Below are 22,107 nucleotides of genomic sequence, written 5' to 3'. Positions count from 1 at the left end.
ATCATTTCCGATTAACACTTGATACGGAAAATCTCTATACACTACTACATTTATGTAATGTGTTTTGCCATTGATAATTGTTTCCGTGTTATTTTGTTTTTTATAATTCTTAAACTCAAAACATAAATCTTTAATAAAATGAAATTGACTAAAATATACTTGAAAATAAATAAGATGTATGGGCTCTGCCACAATATATATATTTGAGTTCTATAATAATTTTACATAATGTCAATTAAAAATATAACATTTTATGCTGAGTTTGACAACATGATAATCTGGTGGTATTATAGAAAGTGTGTGAAACAATTTCCTCTCTTGATGTTTGAACATAGAAAATTTCTATCATCACTCATCCCTCATTTTAACAAACTTTATAGCGGTTCGGTGCTACCGATTATCCGTAAGTTTTGCACTAAGTTTACATTGGCTAATATCTACAATTACATTACGAAAAAATTAGGGATAACATAGCACTGTATTTTTAATCAAGTATACGATCAAGTTTGATAGTGTAAAGTGCCTCGTACACTGTAAATAACCTAACACTCTTACGCAGTAAATTGAACCTTTTAAATTTAAGATCATAACTTTCAGACTGAATCGTCTCCTCTAGATTTTGTCTGTTGCTGTCGAGGTCCGTGAAAGAGACCGATGAAAGTACACAAGGACGTTTTAGTTTATTCTCAGATCTGCATTCTCTGCTGAGAGAAGTTCTCGATCCACCCTTGGGTTGAAGCATGTTATCTGCAGGTCCAACGAACAAACGTTTTTATATCAGTCTACAGGATGTTACAGCAGTCGTTAAATATAAGCATGGCGAAATTGCGCATACCTACCTTACATAAGGAAAAGTGTTGCATTTAATAACTGATAAAAATTTCTTTAAAATTGGTTGGCATGAAAAATCATGCCATTCAAGATTAAAGGTTTCTGAATTTATTTAAATTGGGCAATGAATTAAAATTGTATTTTATCGTCTCTATTTGTCGAATAATTCTATTGAAAATGTTTAGGAAACAAAATAAGACGTCAATGAATGTTTAATACTTTATTTTTTAAAAGATATGACTTAGTCATTATAATGTTACATCTGTCCTCACATTACATAATGTTATACTATATAATATTCGCCATTGAATTAGTACATGAGGCAAATAAACGCATTGTGCTCTAGAATTTGATTTGTTAGTGGTGTTAAATTGAAAATATATAGCTGTGTGCAAAGACAAGTAAGTTGCAGTCATTTCTCCCATAGATATGTGCATTATAAAAAGCTAAGAGACAAGAAGAAAATATGGCTAATGAAATTAACTTAATCCCAAAGATATTGTTACGCCTGCGCATTAGTATTTTTCCCTAAACAAAATTCGAAATCGTAATGTGTGACCTTGACAATGCATTCAATCACAGCCTCGTTAAGTACTCAATTGTACAGGGAATGTCAAAGTGATGTAATATGCTCTTTTCATGAGGTATGATTCTTAAAATGAATCAACTACAGAGATGTTTTGTCACATTTTAAGATTTATATCACTACATTGTAATCTGATTCTAGTACAGATGACATAGATTTTTTTTTCGTCTAATTGTTATACCCTCAAGATAACAATAATGAAATGTTAATTCTATGTGAACTATTATCTGAAAAATGGCAATATAACATATAACACACACATTCGTCACCAATGGGGGAAATAGGCGACATGGCACCAAAGAAAGCTACATATCTGTGAATGTCAGCCAGATTATCGTTTGACCTTGAACGTTGTTCTCACATAGAACAATACACTTACTGTGGCATTGCCAACACTGTGATTTGGAAGGGGGATCCGATTTTATCCACACGCTGTATATTCTAGGTATGGTCACAATGTTGCAATATTTGCCCGCTAGAAGCAAAACATTCACCGGAGTTTTGATACAGGACGTTGTGACCTTAGTGACTGATGCAAATGTTAATTCGGCTGCCATGGGCACAGAAGGAATTTTGTTTTCTCTTTTTCCCATTCCTCCATTGTTTTCTACATATAGATCCGCCTATAAACATCATTCCAGGCCGTGCCTAGATTGCAGTCCTTCACTGAAATTACTGTTTGCAATTGTACTTTTAAGTACTCCTCATCAGAGTATTTGTGTTTGACAATAACCCACAACAATTTATCTTTTTTTTACGAAACAATAATATTATCTCACATTTTCACAAAATAACTTTGAGGTTAATATAAACAACGAGATCAATATTTGCTTAGATAAAAATTTCGCATTTATAATTTCTTTTAAAGTTTTAATTATATTCTATGCTCCTGGAAACATTTCATCCAAAGGAACTTTATCAAATATTAATTTTGTGAGTTGTTTATACAATTCGCCCACTGCTACTGCTACAGGGGGTGTTAATTCTTCCACAATTGCTTGGTTGTTCTCATCCAACACTCTGCTCATGGTTTCGCCTAAAATACAAAATTCCAAACGTGATTAATAACAATTTTTTTCGTTTATATTAAAACGAAACATGCGTAACTATGATGTACTATATTCTTGTATCATGACAGAAAAATAAGTTGAACTCAAAATTTAATTCTAGAATATTGTTAGTTTACGATTAAAAAAGAATAAAAAGTAGGAATATGATAAGTTTATTAATTGGTAGGTGTCATTAAACTGAAAAAGGATGGAATACTTGGTTGTAAATCCCCATGTGTAGTTTCTGAGAAACTTGACAGCCGCAAACTTTCTGTTAACATGAAAATTGATGCTATACAGAAACCGCACCACATGTTAAAGTAGAAACCGATGCTAAAGTATGCATTTATCAAGTCCAGCACTACATGTTATCGCTATTGAGTAAGAAACTTGAAAGATTTGAGAACCAATAGCGATAGAATCGTCCGGATTTGATTTTCGAAAAGAGGAAAGAATAGAATTTTATATCTATTACCAAAAAAAAAAATCAGTCAACTCACCTCAGTGCATCTTCACCTGTGCCCCTTTTGCTGCTCGGTAAACATCAAAACGATATTCAACCTCCCTCAAATAGTTACGTAACGTTTGAGGCGTCACAGATCCACAAGCGTCGATAATTATTTGTCTTAGATCATCGAAATCCTGAACTTGGATCTAATACACAAAAGTCATCACGTACCCCTAAAGAAAGAGGTCAAGGGGATCAAGTCGGGTGATCTCTGGGTCCATTTATGAGACTTCCCCTTCCAACTAATTGTTCAAAATGGATATTGTTCTTCCTCAAGTCAGAGCCAATTTCCAGCAATTGTTTGTGGCATCTAGTAATGTAATAACGTTTTGTTAGTTTCTGTCCGGATTGTCGTCTAAATCTTCTCTGTACTGTTCGCAGGGGACTTGAATTCTGCGAAAGAAAAACAGTACTCCACTTTCTGGTGAACAATAAAGGCCACCATTTTGCTCATGATTAATGCGCATGAGAGAAGTCCTATTGCGTTTCAATTATCTGCTGGCCATAAAATTTTATTCTTTTCTGTTTGCAAAAACGAAACCGGACAATTCTATCATAATTGGATCTTGATTTCTTCAAATTTCTTATGGTATATTTTAACGCATACACGTTGTAGAAATGAAAGCAATATGATAATGAACACAAAAACCATAATAGTGTTTATCTTTCTCTTGTTCATATATATGTGCGAAGAATTGTTTCTTTTTTTCCAGATGGGAAGTTACACCCAAACATTGAGAAGGTTTTTTTTTGTTAGTGTTCTATGTGCCACCCAAAAACTTTTCAGCTATTTTTTACTATTTCCATAATCCGATGATCATTGATTGGAGTGGATTGAACTCTTATGAGAAAAAGTAATTTTTCAGCGCATAATCTTTCGTGTTACGTGGGATTTTGAAATTTGATAATCCTATGTAAATTCCGATTAGTGGCCACTAACATCTTACAGAAATACATCACTATAGATTGAACTGAATAAATCTAATGCTTGACCTGTATAACGAATTTGCAATGCATGTAACAAGAAAGCAACGAGCCACGTTTGCTTCAATCCAATTAGATCTTAGAAAAGTTTTCTTTTCGAAATTGATGACATAATTTGGAATAGCTTTGACAATAATGCGTTTCTCTTAATATTTAATACCAGAAAAATGTATTCAGAAATCATAAAACTGTTTGAGGTTGAAAAGACCAACCTCTAATCTTCCATAATATATTGAGAGTGAAAAGATCAACCTTCCGTCTTTTACAATGTATTGAGAGTGAAAAGATCAACCTTCTATCTTCCAGAACGTATAAAGGGTGAAGAGGTAAACCTTTAATCTTCCACAACGTAATGAGGGTGAAAATGATCAATCTTCAATCTGCCACAATGTATTGAGGTTGAATAGGTCAACCTTTAATCTTCCACAATATATTGAGGGTGAATAGATCAACCTTTAATCTTCCACAACATATTGAAATTGTATAGATCAACTATAAATATTCCACAACTTATTATGAGTGAAAAGATCAACCTTTAATCTTCTGCAACTTATTGAAGGTAAATAGATCAACCTTTAATATGCTGCAACGTATTGAAGGCGGAAAGATCAACCTTTATATTCCACAACGTATTAAGGGTGAAAAGTTCAACCTTTAATCTTCTACAACGTATTAAGGATGAAAACATCAACCTTTAATCTTCCAAAACGTAATATATTAGTCTAAATTACGGTAATGAGTTCGTAATTTACTAATGAGTAAAGGAGAAAGTACGAGTAATGAGTCATTTAAGAACGTAAAGTCAGCATTAAATTTTCTGAAGTTTTGGCACGGAGTGGTTTCTCTGCAATTGTAAAAGTGTATGGTTGTGGGGAAGTAGCTTGTGAAATGATTCAATCAAATGTGGTTCACATTAATGAAACACTAAAATGTGTAAATTGTTCTCTGGTAAACAGAAGAAAGGTCGAGAGAGACGGAGAGAGAAAGCAAACAATTAAACGGGCTATCGAAAATTTTCGAAATGCTCGAGACGAAATGTCAGGAGAATTAAGCTTTTCGAGTATGGTTGGGTAAAGGAGATGATAATACCAAAGACGAGATGCAGGAACCCTACACTCTAATAGTAAAATATCGTGTAGAAGAATACCTTGATTTACCTACAGAAAACTTTGTAATGCGGTCAACTTGTTCCCAGGAAGGTTCGCGCTATGTGAAACCACATTATTTGAAATTTGTTTACAACGGTTTTAAGTTGAATTTGTTCATCTCAAAAATTTAGAATAATAAACAAGTTTAAAAATAAATAATAAAAAGAATACTTGTTTTCATAAACTTATACAAAAACTTCTTTGAAGCTTACAGAAGTTGTACAACGATAAAGCAAGAATATGTTGTACATTGTACTAAATGAAAAATGAAATCTTTCATGTTTATGTCCCAGAGTTACATCTTCTAGGCTAAAAAGGTTTGATGATTTAAGAAATTGAATGACTTTGAAATGAATTAATGAAATGAGAATAAGAGAACTTCGGAAAACCACAACCCACGTTGTTGTACAGAAACAACTCACATGGTCTGGAATCCATCCAGCTCTCCTTGTGCCATCGATGAGCGATCTACTACTGAGCTTCAAACACTGTGCCGAAGTATTTATATCCTTATGCTATTAAAGAAAAAATATAATGGCTAGTGATACTTCACTCTCACGTTTATAGATGGAAAATGAAATTTTGGACGAAACTGGATTATTTAGAGACAAAATTCACAACAGAAAATTGACACTGTTTTGCAAATGAAGATAGACTTTAATACTGGTTCTCGTGAGGTCAGCGAAATCAAATTGTGCCTGATTGGATCTGACGAAAGATGAAAGATCGTTCGTGCTCATCAGATAGTGTTGGAATTGCGGCATCCACTCAGCGTTGTGAGGACAATTGGGGAGCTATTTCCGACATAGAAGTGGAGAGCTACATCCTAGAAGGCCAGCATTAACAGTGAAGGAACCCAATGAACTAATCACATATTACTCTGAAGGCATATGCGTCACAATATGACTGGTAGTTCTGACCGTTAAGGGCTCTTTCAGCTAGAAGTTTAGTTACTTTAGTTTGTAAACCAATGATTTTCATTCATTCTTTCAGTAATGACAGACAAAGAAAAATCGATTATTTTGTCGCTGTTTTATTACAACAAAAATCACCACTGGTTCTTTATAATTATTATTGAGCCATTGAAACGACAACTCCTCTACAATCATTTTATTTATTTATATCTTGTTGACCCTAACAACCTCATATCCAAAATCATATTATTTAAAACATATACAAACATATAAACATCTTTTTTTTATATCGATCTTATATACTGTAATTATATTTAACATATTTCTTTTTCTTTTTCTTCTTCGAATGTCATAATCAGTCTAGTACATGTATAAAATACTTTACGCCCCAAAATTTACAAGTAGTAAATATACAACGTACCGTTGTATATTATGACGCCCAACGGACTTTTCTTTTTATTCATTTACTTAATAAAAAGAAAAAGAATTCTAGACCATTTACTTTTACATATTAATCATTTGAATTTTCGAATGCACCTCGTATACTTGAAAATTACAATTGATATAATTATAAATATATATATCATATTTGTTTCTATAACAATATTATTATCGTATTTATTTTAAACTTTATCATCATCTTCATTTATTTGTACGTTTCAACGACGATAAGGCACATTCGAAATTTGATTTGCAAGTTATTTGAGTCCTTTTTCGGGTCCGTTAAATACATGTTACAAGTTAATAATTATTTACTTAGGCATCATGAAGAAGGTTTTGAAAAAGATGAAAGTGATATTCATATAGTTGTTCTTTGAATGTAAAATGATCGGATATAAGATATAGTTAAACAAAATATAGATTAAGATTGAAATATCGATAATAATCAGAACACAATATAATAATTAACGTCTTCTTAACATCATAGAACTCAAATCAGGTACGAATAACAAACGAAATCATAATGATATTTAAAGTGACATAAAGCAAAATCAATTGAATACGGTCTTCTCGGACATCGGAGTCCCAGCCTAGGTTACATGGCCAACAAATTCATTCAAATTACATTGAAAATCATAAATCGGAATACGGTTTTCCGCGTTTTTTACTTCTACAGTTCTTAGTTTTTTACTTGTATTACCGTAATTCCTGCCATCTGCGCATCGTTTCTGAAAAATCGTATTTTTTCTGCTATGATTAGATTGAGTTGTATTATCAGCCAAATTAGGTTCAGTTCTTCTTCGTTTCACTGAAGGTGAAATATCGTGCCTCCTAATGGATCTGTATTTGTCCTTTACATGACATCCACGGTAGTCTGTCCTGCCATGGTTTCTGTTCCTTCTGTAATTAGGCTCGATTACATTACCGGTACATATGGATTGAACATCACCTTTTACATTGGGATCACACTTTAATCTCACATGAACACTTCGAACTTGGTTTCGAAGGTTAGTTTGATTTAAGCTAGCACTGTATTGCTCCATTGACGGATTTTCAAAACTTTGCACTATCATGCTTAGATGACTGACATCAACGCACTGTGTCATGTTCCGTAAAAAAAATGAAAATGAAATCTTTGAGTTTTACGTCCCACGGTTATGCCGGTTAGGCTAAAGGAGACAGTGATGATGAGAGATGAGTGAAATGAAGAAAGTGGGAGGACACGGGAGAACTCCGAGAAAACCCACGAGCACGGTGTTTGTCCACCACAAAGTTCACTTGGCGGGGGCTGGGATCGAACCCGGGACCCCAGGCACCAGAGGTGAACGCTCTACCACTGAGCCACCGCGCCCCCATGTTCCGTAAAGGCATCATCGGATTGCTCACCATTATCATATTGACTTTGTCATTAAATGCACAATCCAACTGATTCAACTCAATTGGCCAATCAATACAAACATTGGTAGGAACACACGTTTTCTTTCTGAATTTTACAAATACTGGAATCAACTTTCTTTTTGCTACATGAGGTACTGTCGTGTATATGTCATTAAATGATTCTATTACCATTACTTCATTTTTAAGATTAGTACTGAAACATGATAAATACTCAATATGATACTGTGAATTCAAGTAATCAATAGCATTCACTAGACGAAAACGATCGTAATTTTTCACACCATGATACAAACCAAAATCATCATTACACACATCATCAATAGGACAATTAAAAACATCCGAACGAAGAGAGAAGTCGCGATAATCCGATCCAACCAATACCGCAGTATGCTTTTGCGAACATTTAGCTAATTTCATCCAAACATTCAAATCAATAATGTCATATTTCTTCGTCGATGCAAATTTAGGATTCGTAGAATGTTCAGGTTCATTTAACACATTCCTGCTGACTGATGATGAGGTTTCTTCTGTAATTGTTTGTTTCAATTCTTGCCTCCGTCCTGTTCGCTGATCCATTCGTTCTATCCATTGGTTTATTCTTTCCATTCGTTGATCCATCGTTCGGTCCAGTTTTTCCAACTGCTGATTCACCTTTGCAAACTGTTCATCGCTACGTCGAGCTTGGTCCTGAGCCTGTTCCTTGATATGTCGGGATATTTCTTTTAAGATTTCCAACATGTTATCTGAAGAATTCCTTACTTGATTGTCAATCGTTTCACTATCAGTAGCACTCATAATGTTTCTACATATAATCCGGCCACTTCTCAAAATAATATAATTAATATTGGGCTCAATATTGATAGCTTTTTACTGTACTTCCAAAACGATACTAATTCTCGATGTTTCGGCACCATATATACAACAAAATCACTGGTGGTTCTTTACTATTATTATTGAGCCATTAAAACGACAACTCCTTTGCAATCATTCCATTTATTTATATCTTGTTGCCCCTAACAACCTCATATCCAAAATCATATTTTTTAAAATATATACAAACATATAAACATCTTTTTTTAATATCGATTTTATAAAATTATATTTAACATATTTCTTTTTCCTTTTCTTCTTCGAATGACATAATCAGTCTAGTACATATATAAAATACTTTACGCCCCAAAATTTACAAGTAGTAAATATACAACGTACCGTTGTATTACAGTGAACTAATAATGTTGGAATGAAATTTCAGGGCATTTTCATACCCCTATACACAGCGTTTTGTTTCTAAAAATAAAGGTGCCTGTACGCTGCATCTCAGGTTCATAATGGTTAAAGAGTTGCATACATTTCAGGGTATTATTATTATTATTATTATTATTGCTACTACTACTACTAATAATAATAATAATGATAATAATGTCTGATGAAGCGAAAGTATATAGTTGGCGAAACAGCGAGTACTTTAAAACAGATTTAAGTTTGTTAAAAACAAAGCTTGTGCAATGGGAAATATTCTGATCTTAACCAAGCTCTGCATGAAAGATAACTTCACTTGGTTAGTAGGCATGTGAAATATTTCGATCCTGACCAAGCTTGGCATGAAGGAAGAACATGACTTGATTACTAGACACAAGAAATATTCCGATCTTGACCAAGATTGACATGATGGAAGATCTTGACTTAATAGGTAGGAATGTGATATATTTCGATCTTAACCAAGCTTGGCATAAAGGAAGAATTTGACTTGGTTAATAGGCATATGAAATATTCCGATCTTAACTAAGCTTGGCATTAAGGTTTTAAAAAAATAACTTGGTTAGTAAGTATGTAAAATATTTCCCTGAGCACACTTTTCGTTCCCGAGCTATGGGTCATCAAAGTTCATATTTGAAATCAGTCGAATTGAGAAAGTGTGTAGAAGGTGTACAGAACTAATCCCACCTTAACCAATCTTGATATTTATTAGAATCACGCTAGTGGGGCTTGTAATATTGTACTGTTATTTTGGTTATGTTAGTGGGCCTTATAATATACTGTTATTAAGATCACGCTAATGAACCTCATAATATTGTAATGCTGGTACATTCATTATGCCTTACGATAACTCTTGAATCAAAACGATTTTTTTAATTCTCTTTATTGCAATTGATAGCTACAGTGATTCTCTAATTAATTTCGATTATCTCAATCAAGTTTGTTAATGAAGTCAACCCGTTAACATCTCCACGGGTAACGGTGATTTCAACGGTGGCTCTTCATAACCTATTTTCTACTATTCAAACAATGGTGTATAATTGTATTAGGCTAGAAGGTTACACAACGCCCCGTTAGATGGCAGCACACATTCTCTAGATGTACACATTTAACAGACGAAATTTAGACTCTTTAGCAATTGTCTTTAACAGAGTTTATTTAGACACTGTCCTGACTCGGTTAGTATGCATGTGTGCTGTGCAAAAGTTTGGTTCCAAAATTTTGTATCATTCAAGTTGCGGCTTTACAACAACAACAACAAAGATCATTAATTGCTAATATGTGCTTACGATAAAGATTTATTTAGTCGTAAACCAATAAAATGATCTTTTTCCGTAATCAGGGAAAAACTAATCTCATTGTATAGCTGTAGCATACAATGGTATAAAATATAATCTTAGTGAGCCTATAGTAATCAATAGTTATATAAAGAGCGGGCCAAAAGTCACGAAGTGGTTACAACTGTGAATACTTTTCTTATTTACCATTTGTTTCCATTGATATTTCACAGACTTAAAGACCAAGGATGGGAGATGTCCACAATTATGCGTGGAATATAGTATCTTAGGTAAGTGTATGATGTATTATTCGGCGCACAGAAGAAAATTAAGCAGAGTGAGGTCAGGCGAACGGCCCTGTCATGAATCATGTGCTACACAAGGCTCGTATCTTTGAGACCCATAATGACGGACACCTACCTGAGATCATATTCCAGATATAAGTGTAAACAATTTCTCATCCTTGATCTTTTAAGTTTGTAAAATATAAAAGGACACTAATGATAAATTTTTAAAAAAAAGTTATTCAGAGTTATAATTTCTTTGTGACTTTTGGCCCACCCTGTATATGTAACAAAAACTAATACTTACTTAGAACATTGTTGCCATTAAAGAGACTGTTGAAATCAAAAGTTGCGTATTCAGGTGGTGCATTCACGAGAAACTTAGTTACATCGAAGTATTTCTTGCCGTTTCTCTCAGCAGGCTTTCCTAGGATTGTGTATGTCACATTTGGTCTAACTGTAAATACAAAATAATAATAATAATAATAATAATAATAATAATAATAATAATAATAATAATAATAATAATAATAATAATAATAATAATAATAAATTAATTAATTAATTAACATTTAAAACATACTAAGAGAAAAAATATCATTTAAAATTAATACCATAAACAGAACTATCAATAAGGGAGACCGTTTTCAAAATGGCCGCCAAGACATGGTGCCTGTACCAGATAAAACGTCCAGTACCACTGATATGAAAACAGTTCAAGGTAATAACGGATGAGCAGAATAAAACTTACAGAGGGTATTTATCATTTCACGGCTCGAAAATGTTGCAACAGAGGAGAAGATGATTAGAGTAAAAGTGCCATAAAGCAAAGGAGGAAATCTAATTCCTAAAAAAAATCATCATTCCAACGTCCCCCGTAAGTGAATGAAGCGGGGCGGGAAGGAACGGTGAAATTGCAGATGAGAACCTTAGCTTTTGGAAATTGTATCTACACAACAAAATTATCTGAAACGTGTTTTTATAAGAGATACATGCCTGTAATGGAAAAAGGTAGGTAAAATTCTTGTAAGATGGTACCTTCCATTTTGATTGCAGGCAATGATTTGGCAAAAATGAATCAACTGAAATGCGAAACCAATTTGTTGAACAATGAAATTTTAGAACAATGTGTACAAACGTTGGTTTTGCTCAAAAGTCGTCTGCATAATATCGGTTCATTACAGTACCAGTCACTTGTACACCCAAGTGTTTCAGACAAACTATATATATTGCAAATAGAAGTGGGGTTCCCATTTGAGATTTTACCATTGATTCCCGCTACACTCACTTACGGAGGGAGATCGGAAAGATAATTTTCTAACAATTAGATTTCCTCTTTAGCATTATGTCACTTATATTTTAATAATCTTTTTTCTCCGTTGGATTATTCTCGAGGCGTGGAATGATAAATACTCTCTGTGATTTCGTATACGAGTTTTATCCTGTTCATTTAGCTCCAAACGTTTTCATATTAATGTATTAGTGGTACTGGACGTTTTATATGATAAAGGCACCATATCTTGGCGGCCATTTTGAAAACGGTGACCCATCTTTTGCCACAACGCTGTTTAGTGTATGAAGATCTATCGAACGAGGTATCATTTGACCCATATTTTGGTTTAAAATTTCTAAGTTGGGCCTGGGCCCCCATGAAAGGCTTCCCTGGGGGTTACCGCGACAACATCATTCGATTTGCTCCATGGCTTTCCTATTTGAGTTTTTGTTTGATTCATTTATGTTCAACCGTTTTCATATTAGTGGTACTGGACGTTTATGTGATACAGGTAACACATCTTGGCGGCCGTTTTGAATACGGTGACCGATATTAAAAAGGTTTTGCCACATCGCTTTTTAGTTTTTAAGGATCTATCGAACGAAGGTTTAGTCGCCACATGTTTCCATTAAAAATTTTAAATTTGGGCCCCAGGCGCCCTTGAAACGTGGCCCTGGGGGGCACTGTGACTTTACCATTCGATTTGCCTGATGATATTTCCTGTTTGAGTTTTTGTTCAGTTCATTTATGTTCAACCGTTTTCGAGATATATCTGTGGAAAGATTAAAATGGGCCACTCTGTATAAGAACATTCCCCGAGTCTTTCTTTTTAGTCACGCATAGATATGAAAAGGTTTTATAAACTCATTTCCTTGGAAACAGTATTATTTTCTTTATTGTTTACCATGATTTGTATGATTTTGTTTGATTTAATTGTTATAAAGAAGGCATGTTTTCATTTTTTATTCTTTTTTAAAACTGTGTTACGAAAAAAAAATAAACTTTCGTTAGAGATAGTGAATTCTTGTGCCCGAATGACCTGTGTATTAGATAATCCCGCTTTACTCAAGACAAATGCTTGCATCCTTGCATCCTTCGGAGGGAAGTCGGAAGTGTTAGGAACCGGCAGCTCCATGTTGTTTTGTGTTCGGAATAATGTGTGATGCAATGTATTTCGTTACAGTATATTTCACGTTTTCTTCACTCATAAGCGTGAAAGAAAACATCGCAGCATGCGTTTTCCCGAGTACGAAATACCGTGCTTCTGACGACCTTTAGAAATAACACTTCCGACATCGCGCCAAAAGATTCCATGTTCACTGCTATCAAGGCTTATCGTTTGCCTATTTGGACCAATCAAAGTCAGAGCATATCTCAAAATTCGGTTGATGGCATATCTGGGAATTTCACCCTGCAGGGAATACTCTGTACACCCAGTGATCATTAATGAAATATGCATTTTTGGATTGCTATGCGTGACTTCCTTTAAGCTGATAAGGACCACCATCCACAGTTTCTCTAATTCGAAATAGGGGCTCTTGAAGTTGGCTTTTTCGCAATTTTGGACAGCTCTAGCTCTGAAACTATGCACTTTTCGCCATAGGTTTGTATGAACTTTTTCTCTTATTTTGATGTGAGGAATCACCTCTTACACTTTGTCGGTATAGTTCATTAACACCCTGTATATAAAAATAATATTGTATTGTGAGTGTGCGAAAGTTCATTACTGTATGACGTCGGGAAATCAGTTAAACTAAGGTTGTAAGATTTTGACAATGCGGGTTGAATCTTTAAATTAAAGAAAAGCATGTAAAAAACAATTTGCGAAAGAAACACTCATCATTAGCAAGATTATACTCAGGAAGCGAGTATTGGAGATGAGAACTCTTGAATGCTTACGGGTAGTGACGTAACTAAGGGGTTGATCGGGCTTGTGGCCCGGGCACCGGATTGGGGGGCGCAAAACTGGTAAATATTTATTTTCACTATAAAGTAAGGAAAGGAGTTTTAGCAAACTAAAGTTCGTAAAATATTACCTCAGAAACTTAACAGTACAACAACGATTTACCAACCTTAGCATCATATAGATAGAGAATAAATTAGCTTCAAAGCTATCCTTTGAGGACATTGTACACACACCTTTGCAGCCAAAAGAACCCCCAAATTTAAATCTTAGTTTCACACGTCGATTTAAGAATTTGCAAACTCTCCGTGTATAACATTCGAGGCAACATTTTGACTGTTTGTCATGGTTAAATGTTATATTCTAAAGCAACAGACTGTTGATTCAGTCTACATATATGTACATCTCGATATAATTCGAGAAACGTTGTGATTTACAGTTATTATGATAAGACTATAAGGACATATCAAGCATGCTACTCTCAGATTATTGGGCAATCAAATACTAATTAGTTTGGTGTTTTATCTTGTTCTAAAAATTAAATTATGTACTACAATTTTGAAATCAAGCTTTACCACTTGAAGGAAAAATGGAATAGGCAAATTACGATGTGATGCTAATATTAGGTGTAGTAGTTGAGCGTTTTGGTTTCGTTGATCAGAGTCGACGGGGGATGAGTGCTAAGGCGAGTTCTTGCCCCGGGCGACAACTAGCCTAGTTGTTAGGCTAAATAGAAATAATTGACGAACCGTGAACCATGGGAAAGATACGACTCCTACAGTAATAAAACTTATTGCAGTTTCCTTGAGTAAAGAGGACTTGTCACGGTACAAGAACTTGTAGCTGTCATTAAAAAAACAAAAATCTTGAAACCCTACCTGTATATTTCTCCATGTAAACAAAACCTTGAAAAGAACACACATTTTTTTCCATCTTGCAAGGAGTTAAACAATGTGTAACTTTCTGGGACGTCTTGCTTACTACCTGCTATCGTCCTTCCGCTGACATAAGGAAAAACCAGTTTCACCGTTTCCGAAACAACGGCTTCTTTTGGACAGGGAGGTGGAGTGCGCCAAAATACACGTTTTTAATGAGGAGGTTCACTGTTTGTCCACTAGAGTGCAGTGCTGCATGGGTGGTGATACCTTTCTTGCTTTCAAGAAGTTGTAAAATGTAAACAGTAAATAGAAAGATCGTGTTGCAAGGTTTTCTTTTTTTTTTTTTATGACAGCTACAAGTTCTTCTAACCTGACCCCGTCTTAAGCTTCTCACTGTTTATCCGCATGTCCATCTGTCTGTCAATTTGAGGAGAACTCTTGAAAAGTTAATCCAGTTTCAATGAAACGTATCGTGTGCTTAATTTCTGGGTATAAAATGGGCTTATTGGTAGGTCGAAATCCGCCAAGAAAAAAATGTAAAAGAAGAATAAATTAGGCGCAACTGGAAGGTTTGTGTACACATAAAATGTGATAATAAAATTGCTCTTTTGCGATAAATTTGGTGGAAATTATCGCTGTATTCGGTTTTGGTGATGTATAGTGGATATTTCCTTTCAGGTTTCCAAATTACACATATTGTTTGGAAACTCCTTGATGTAAAATTAATTTAACTTTCTGAGGTAAAAAGAAAAAAAGGCTATTATTTGGTTGTAGAGAAGTACATAATCAAATTTTCTCCGCAAACCTTCACTGATATACAGAAAAAAATAAAAGGCGGTATTGAATTTATCCCGACTTACCTCGGACTTGCAAGAAACTTTTAGTTACAAGCAGGGGCGCACCCACGGGAAGAGTCCACCGGATACGGGTCCAGACCAGGCCCGTATCCAGGGGGGTCTAGGGAGGCCGGGCCCCCCTAAAGTTTTGCTCGCCCCACTAAAATTTCATGGTAGGCGTGCAAATGAGCAATAATATAGTGATGAACTAATTAAAATATGGTTTGATCGGCTCCCCTAACTTCAGCCGGCCTCCCCCTACAGTTTTGGGTTGGCCACGGGCCTGGTCCAGACCCCCCCCAAAAGAAACTTCGTAACTTGATAGACACTTGTACACTTTCTTAATAATAATATACTTCTTTAGCAGAGAAGTGATTGTTTGAGTATACAAATTTGATCTTACACCTAATCTACTTTATCTTTTCTTATAAAAATGATTGGTTCTTTAATTTTTTTCCTGAGAATATAGATGGCAGCAATTAACAATTAATTAGTTGTTGTATTTTCGGATATAGAATAAAACCACTGCAAAACTACATACACGTAATATCTTTTAGCATAGGACCCCTTCAAACTTTGGATCCCTCCTAACAACAATTTCTGGGTGTGCGCCTCGTTACAATGAAATATGAACACTCAAATAATATTGTGTGGCACTGGCGCAAATCCCGTGGGGGATGAGGGGGACATGTCCCCTCCAATTTTGTAACTGGGGGACTGTCCCCACAATAATCCGATTTGAAATGCGTTTTTTTGGGGGGGGGGGAGAAATGTGACGATTTGAGTCCGATTGCCACAAAGGAAAGTGAGGTGAAATTGATGTTTCCCCCCAGAATAAGCTCCAAATCTGCCCCTTTCCAATGTTGAAGACAACTCTGCTCCCTTAAAAACCACAGCATTGTTTTTCAACTTGATAAATATATTGAACATCGCTTTAAGAAATGGAAACATTCTTACCCGTTCCCTCAATGTTAAAGACAGATTTGCGCCGCTGTTGTGTGGTGAATATTTATGTACGTAACCTGCAGTTAAAAAATTATTTAAGAAAAAAAAGTCTGAAATACCTTACTTGATGCCCAGAGGAGTAGCCAGCAGGTTTATCTAGGAGGGGCCCGTCATTTGTGAGGGGGCAGCTACAATGTACAAAGCCAAACAATTGTGTTATAGCTAATGATATTGAGGCCTGAAAAAAACTAGAAAATTTTGGTTTCCGTTCGGAAAACTAAGAACTTTTTTTTTTTTAGCTTTTTTTTACTTTTTTCTCAATAAATATTATGTACCAGGTGTTTTTTTTATTGTGCTTAACCAAGAACTACTGCTCCGGACCAAACGTTATACATTTATGCATAACTATTTCAATTTAAGCCCTTGTGCACAGAATCTGCTTCCTAAAAGTACTGGAGAGAAGTGTTTCTTTCAGACCTGTATTCTTGGGGGGCACTGCACCCCGGAGCTCTGAGAGTACAACCCCCCAGAGCAGACCAAAATAATACGTTTATAATATAATAATAAATAGAATAGTATTAACAGTACCTCCCAGGAATACTAAGTGTGCCCCCCGGAACATTATTTCTGAAAGTAACACTGCTGGAGAGGTTGAGGCCTTTGGGTATCATCCTAAACAAAGGAAAATCCCAACCTACACTTCCTCCGGGGAGAAAGCGAGCATCGTCTTTGGCGGCTAACGTAGGTGGGGACCGACCGACTCCCGGGATAAGGAGTCAGCTTCTACCAAGTGCCAATGGGAGACTTCGATAGCATAGTAGGAGAAGGAGCTGCGAATGAGGTAGTGGAATCATTTGGACTAGGTAGAAGAAGCGAATGAGGTCAAATGCTTATAGATTTCTGTAGGCAACCTGATCTGGTGGTGATGAACACGTGCACTGAGAAAAATCAGTCCTCCGGACAGCGGTATATTGTACAAATATACGGTATCCTCTTGTTTACTACAGTAATCAGCACGGAGCATACGTTATCCGTATGCTACATAGGCTCTGCCCTTAGATGTTACATCATGCCGTTGCAGGATGTCTGACATCTAACAGTTTTCTGTATATCACATGCATATACTTATGTTACATTCCTCAGCTATATGTTACATACGCCCATTTGTATGTGAGATCCTGACCGCCTATATTGTTTCATACGAAAAGTACGTATAGATGGAACACTTATACAGAAAGTATTATAAAACATGCGTTTCCAGTTATACGTCTGCTGTACGTTAAGTCCAAAAACTACAGGAATTACGCATGTAACCTATCTTTTTAAGTACGCCACCTACAATTTTTTTTCTCAGTGTGATTTAAGAAAAGAAAGACCAAGCTGTACACGTGGAAAAGTTTACCTAATCGATCGCTACCAAATCGATTACATTCTTGTGAAGCAACGTTTCAGGAGTAGTGTACTAGACGTGAAGACATTGCCACGAGCGGACATTGATTCGGATTACAATCTCCTAGTGGCAAACCTGGTTAAAGTCGATTAAGAAAAATGGGAGGAAAAATCGAAAATGGAACTTAGAGGGACTAAGAAATATCGACGATGATGTGAAAGAATAGACTGAAGAAAAATTCGGTGCAATGGGAGATATGGTTGACAATATAGAAATTAGTGGGGGGGGGGGGAGTTAAACAGATTCTACATGACACAATCCACAATAATATTGGCAGGATGGAAAGAGCACCGAGAAAACCATGGATTACTGAAGCAATGCTTAAGAAGATGGAGGAACGCAGAAGAGTGAAAACAACGGACATCAAGGAGTACAGAAAGCTGAATAATGAATTGAGAAGAGGAACGGAAAAAAACAAAGAAATGCACATGGAACAAATATGCCAAGAAATAATGGAACTTCAACGGCGCGGCAGATATGATCTCATGTAGCACAAAGCACAAGAATAAAGGGGAAAAGCTAACAAAAGTATACGAACGTTTGGCATCGAAGATCAACAAGGTAATATATTCATCAAATAATTCTTAAAATTTGGGAGGAGTACGATCTGTATGATCAGAAGAACCGCCCCACAGATATTGCGATCGAAGCAGAGGAAGAGGTGGATGATTATGAAAAAGGACCCAACATATTGAAAAGTGAAGTAGTACAAGCAATCAAAGTTGTAAAGAAGAAAAGCCGCTGGAGATGACGACGTACCAATAGATTTGCTCAAGGGATTAGGAGACAACGCAATAAACGTACTGACTTTACTTATTAACAAGATCTACTTGAGTGTAGAATAGCCAAAGGATTTTCTTAATGTTACGACAATTGCATTGCCCAAGAAAAAAGAAGCAAAGAAGTGCAGCGATCACAGAACTATTAGCCTGATTTCCCACACTGGAAAGATCATTGCGCGCATATTGAACAGGCGGCTGGAAAGTAATATAGATGAGAGTTTACAAAAAGATCAATTTGGATTCCGGAAAGGAAAAGGCACCAGAGATGCTATTGGATTGATGAGAATTATATCAGAAAGAATTCTTTATGCAAAGGAAGAGTTGGTTTTGTGCTTCATCGACTGGCGAAAAACTTTCGATCGGGTTAATTGGACGGAACTTCTGAAATTACTTAAAGAAATTGCAGTCAACTGGAGAGATCGACGACTCGTTCAAAACCTGTACACAGGACAATTAGTAAAGTTGCACTGGAATGAAGGAGAAACCAATAGTGTGGAGATTGGAAGAGGAGTCAGACAAGGATGTAATTTGTCGCCCCAATTATTCAACATTTACAGTAAATATTTAATGAAGGAAGAATTAATGAGAATTGGAGACTTCAAGACGGTTATAATAGCTAAAACCGAAGGAGGATTACGGGAGATGAACGACAATATCGTTGACACGGGAAAATTATATAGAATGGAAATCAACATCGAAAAGTCGAAAGTCATGAGACTATCCCGTGGAAACACGTCCTTACGGGTGAGAGTAGAACAAAGAGAACTTGACGAGGTCGATAATTTCAAGTATCTAGAAAGTGTTTTGACGAAAGACGCTTACTGCACCAAAGAGATCAGGTCAAGAATTGCCATAGCTAAAGAAGCATTCAACAAGAAAAGATCACTCTTAACTAGCAGGCTCAATATTAGACTTAAGAAGAAATTGGTCAAGTGCTATATATGGAATATTGGACTGTATGGTTCAGAGACTTGCACATTACGGAAGTTAGAGAAGAAAGATTTAGAGAGCTTGGAAATGTGGTGTTGGAGGAAGATGAAGAAGACAAAATGAACAAACAGAGCAACAAACGAAGATGTTTTAAAACGGATAGGAGAGAAGAGGACACTTCTAGCCAGCATCTTTCGTAAAAAGGCCAATTGGATTGGGCACATATTGAAAAGAAATTGTCTTCTTCAGACCGCCATAGAAGGCATGATGAAAGGGAAGCGAGTAATAGGAAGAAGAACACAGCTGATCGATGATTTGAAAGATAGGAGAAAATATTGGGAGTTAAAAGAGGAAGCTGAAGATCGACAAAAGTGGAAGAAACATTTCCAGGCTCAAATCTAAAATTAAAAAAAAAATCCTCATTAGTTCCAGGACCTGTCCAAAAGGCAGAATACTTAATAATAATAATACACAGAATCTATTCATTTAAAATTGCCTTTTTTTGAATTTTCACTTAATTTCTTTAACATTTCCTAACAAAAATATTTATTATTCGTGAATAAAGAAAACCATAATTGTTTTATGAACAGCAGCTATATCTCACTTGATATTTTATATCAAGTAGCAAGAAAAAAAGCCAGTGAAATTCAAACTGAAAAACTTAATAAAAACATTGTTTTTCATCAAATTTTCCATCTACTAAAAAAATGATTTTAAAAACGCTAGGTTCAGCATATGAAAATATAATATACTTTACCGTAAATTATTAATTATATTAGCTGAAAATACCCATTCTTCGCATGGGGGGCTGTATTTGGAAGTCAACGCCTGTGAGAGTATCACCATTCATCTCAACGACCACCAAAACTATGGATTTGACACTAATATTAGTCATTTTGGATTATTTTTACATATTTCGGTAACCCGCTTTCCCTGCAGGTGACCCCCGGCCCGCATACAATGTTAGCTTAATTTGCAAGTCATCGCTAATGGAAGTATCACAATTGATCTCAGCAACCGCGAAAAGTATGGATTTAACACGAATGTAAGCTATTTTGGATTATTTTTATGTGTCTCGATATTCCCCCTCACGGTAACCCCCAGCCCACAGCCGAATGGGGTGAATGCGATCGGAGTTTCACTATTGAACTCAGCGACCACGAAAACTATGATCTGACACTAATATCAGTCATTTTCTACTACTTTTACATGGCTCGGTATCCCCCTTCCGTTGACCCCGGCCCGCAGGCGAATAGGGTGAATTTGGAAGTTCATACGATCGGAGTTTCATTATTGAACTCAGCGACCGCGCAAACTATGAATCCGACCCTAACAGCGGTCATTTTGGATTATTTTTACATGTCACGGATCCCCCCGTAGATGATTTCCAGCCTGCATACAATGGTAGCTGAATTTGAATGTCACCGCTAATGGAAGTGTCACAATTGGTCTCAGCAACCACAAAAACTATGGATTTCACACTAATATCGGTCATTTTAGATTATTTTTACGTCTCGGTATCCCCTCCCAGTGACCCCCAGCACGCATATAATGGTAGCTGAATTTGAAAGTCATCGCTAATGGAAGTGTCACTCTTGATCTCAGCGACCGCGAAAACTATAGGTTTGACACTAATATCGGTCATTTTGGATTATTTTTACATGCCTCGGTATCCTCCCCCCTCGTCCATGACTCTGGCCCGCAGCCGAATAGGGTGAATTTGGAAGTTAATGCTATCGTAGTTTCACCATTGATCTGAACGACCGCGAAAACTATTAATTCAACACTAATATAGGTCATTTTCTACTACTTTTACATGTCCCTTTAAACGCTCCCCTGAGATTCTATTGGTTCGAATTTTGACAAAAACGCTTCGCCTTAATCTGGGGCCTGGAGCAAGGTATCCGTGACCAACATTTGGTAACTCTCGGTCAACTTGTCTAGTCCCCAGGCCGGTCCCGGTAAACTTCCGCACGAGACCCCCTGGTTCGAAATTAAAGAAAAAACGCCTCATTTAGGTCTGAGGCTTGGACTAAGGTACCCGTGACATACTTTGGTAACTCTCAGTCCACTGGTCTGTTCCCCAGGCCGCACACAGACAGACAGACAGACAAACACATAGACAAACACTATTTTATTTAGATTAGATTAGATTAGATGTAAATTATGTTATTTTTAAATGACTGAAACGAGGTAATCTAAAGATGATGTTTTAAAAGCTGGTCATTTGGGGGAGGGTCATTGGGGGGGGGATGGCCAAGATGGCTACACCCTTATTGATGCCATTCATTAACATACTGCAATTTTTAAACGTTCCACGGCTAAAAAAATCATAATGAAGCAGAATCTTCCGTATTTTGAATAACCAAAAAAAGTATGATAAAAAACACGCTAGTGCTGCCGTCGCTGAGCCATACTACTAAGGACATCTGT

General features: G+C 36.0%; 1 protein-coding gene across 1 annotated transcript in view; it reads right to left on the bottom strand.

The window, feature by feature from the left end:
• Positions 1-1,012: 1,012 nt before the first annotated feature.
• Positions 1,013-22,107, bottom strand: part of LOC145691984 (protein takeout-like) — a 66,166-nt gene continuing 45,071 nt past the window's right edge. Inside the window, exons 5-6 of the mRNA XM_081767281.1 lie at positions 10,985-11,134; positions 1,013-2,453 (exon numbers count right to left, since the gene is read on the bottom strand). Coding sequence (XP_081623407.1) covers positions 2,299-2,453; positions 10,985-11,134 — 305 coding nt within the window. The 3' untranslated portion in view covers positions 1,013-2,298. The remainder of the gene's footprint in view (positions 2,454-10,984; positions 11,135-22,107) is intronic.

Source organism: Thermobia domestica, chromosome 8 (genome assembly GCF_964235325.1).
Source record: "Thermobia domestica chromosome 8, izTheDome1.hap1.1, whole genome shotgun sequence".
Taxonomy (NCBI): domain Eukaryota; kingdom Metazoa; phylum Arthropoda; class Insecta; order Zygentoma; family Lepismatidae; genus Thermobia; species Thermobia domestica.
Note: the sequence above shows the minus strand (reverse complement) of the source record. Positions and strands in the feature narration are given on the sequence as shown.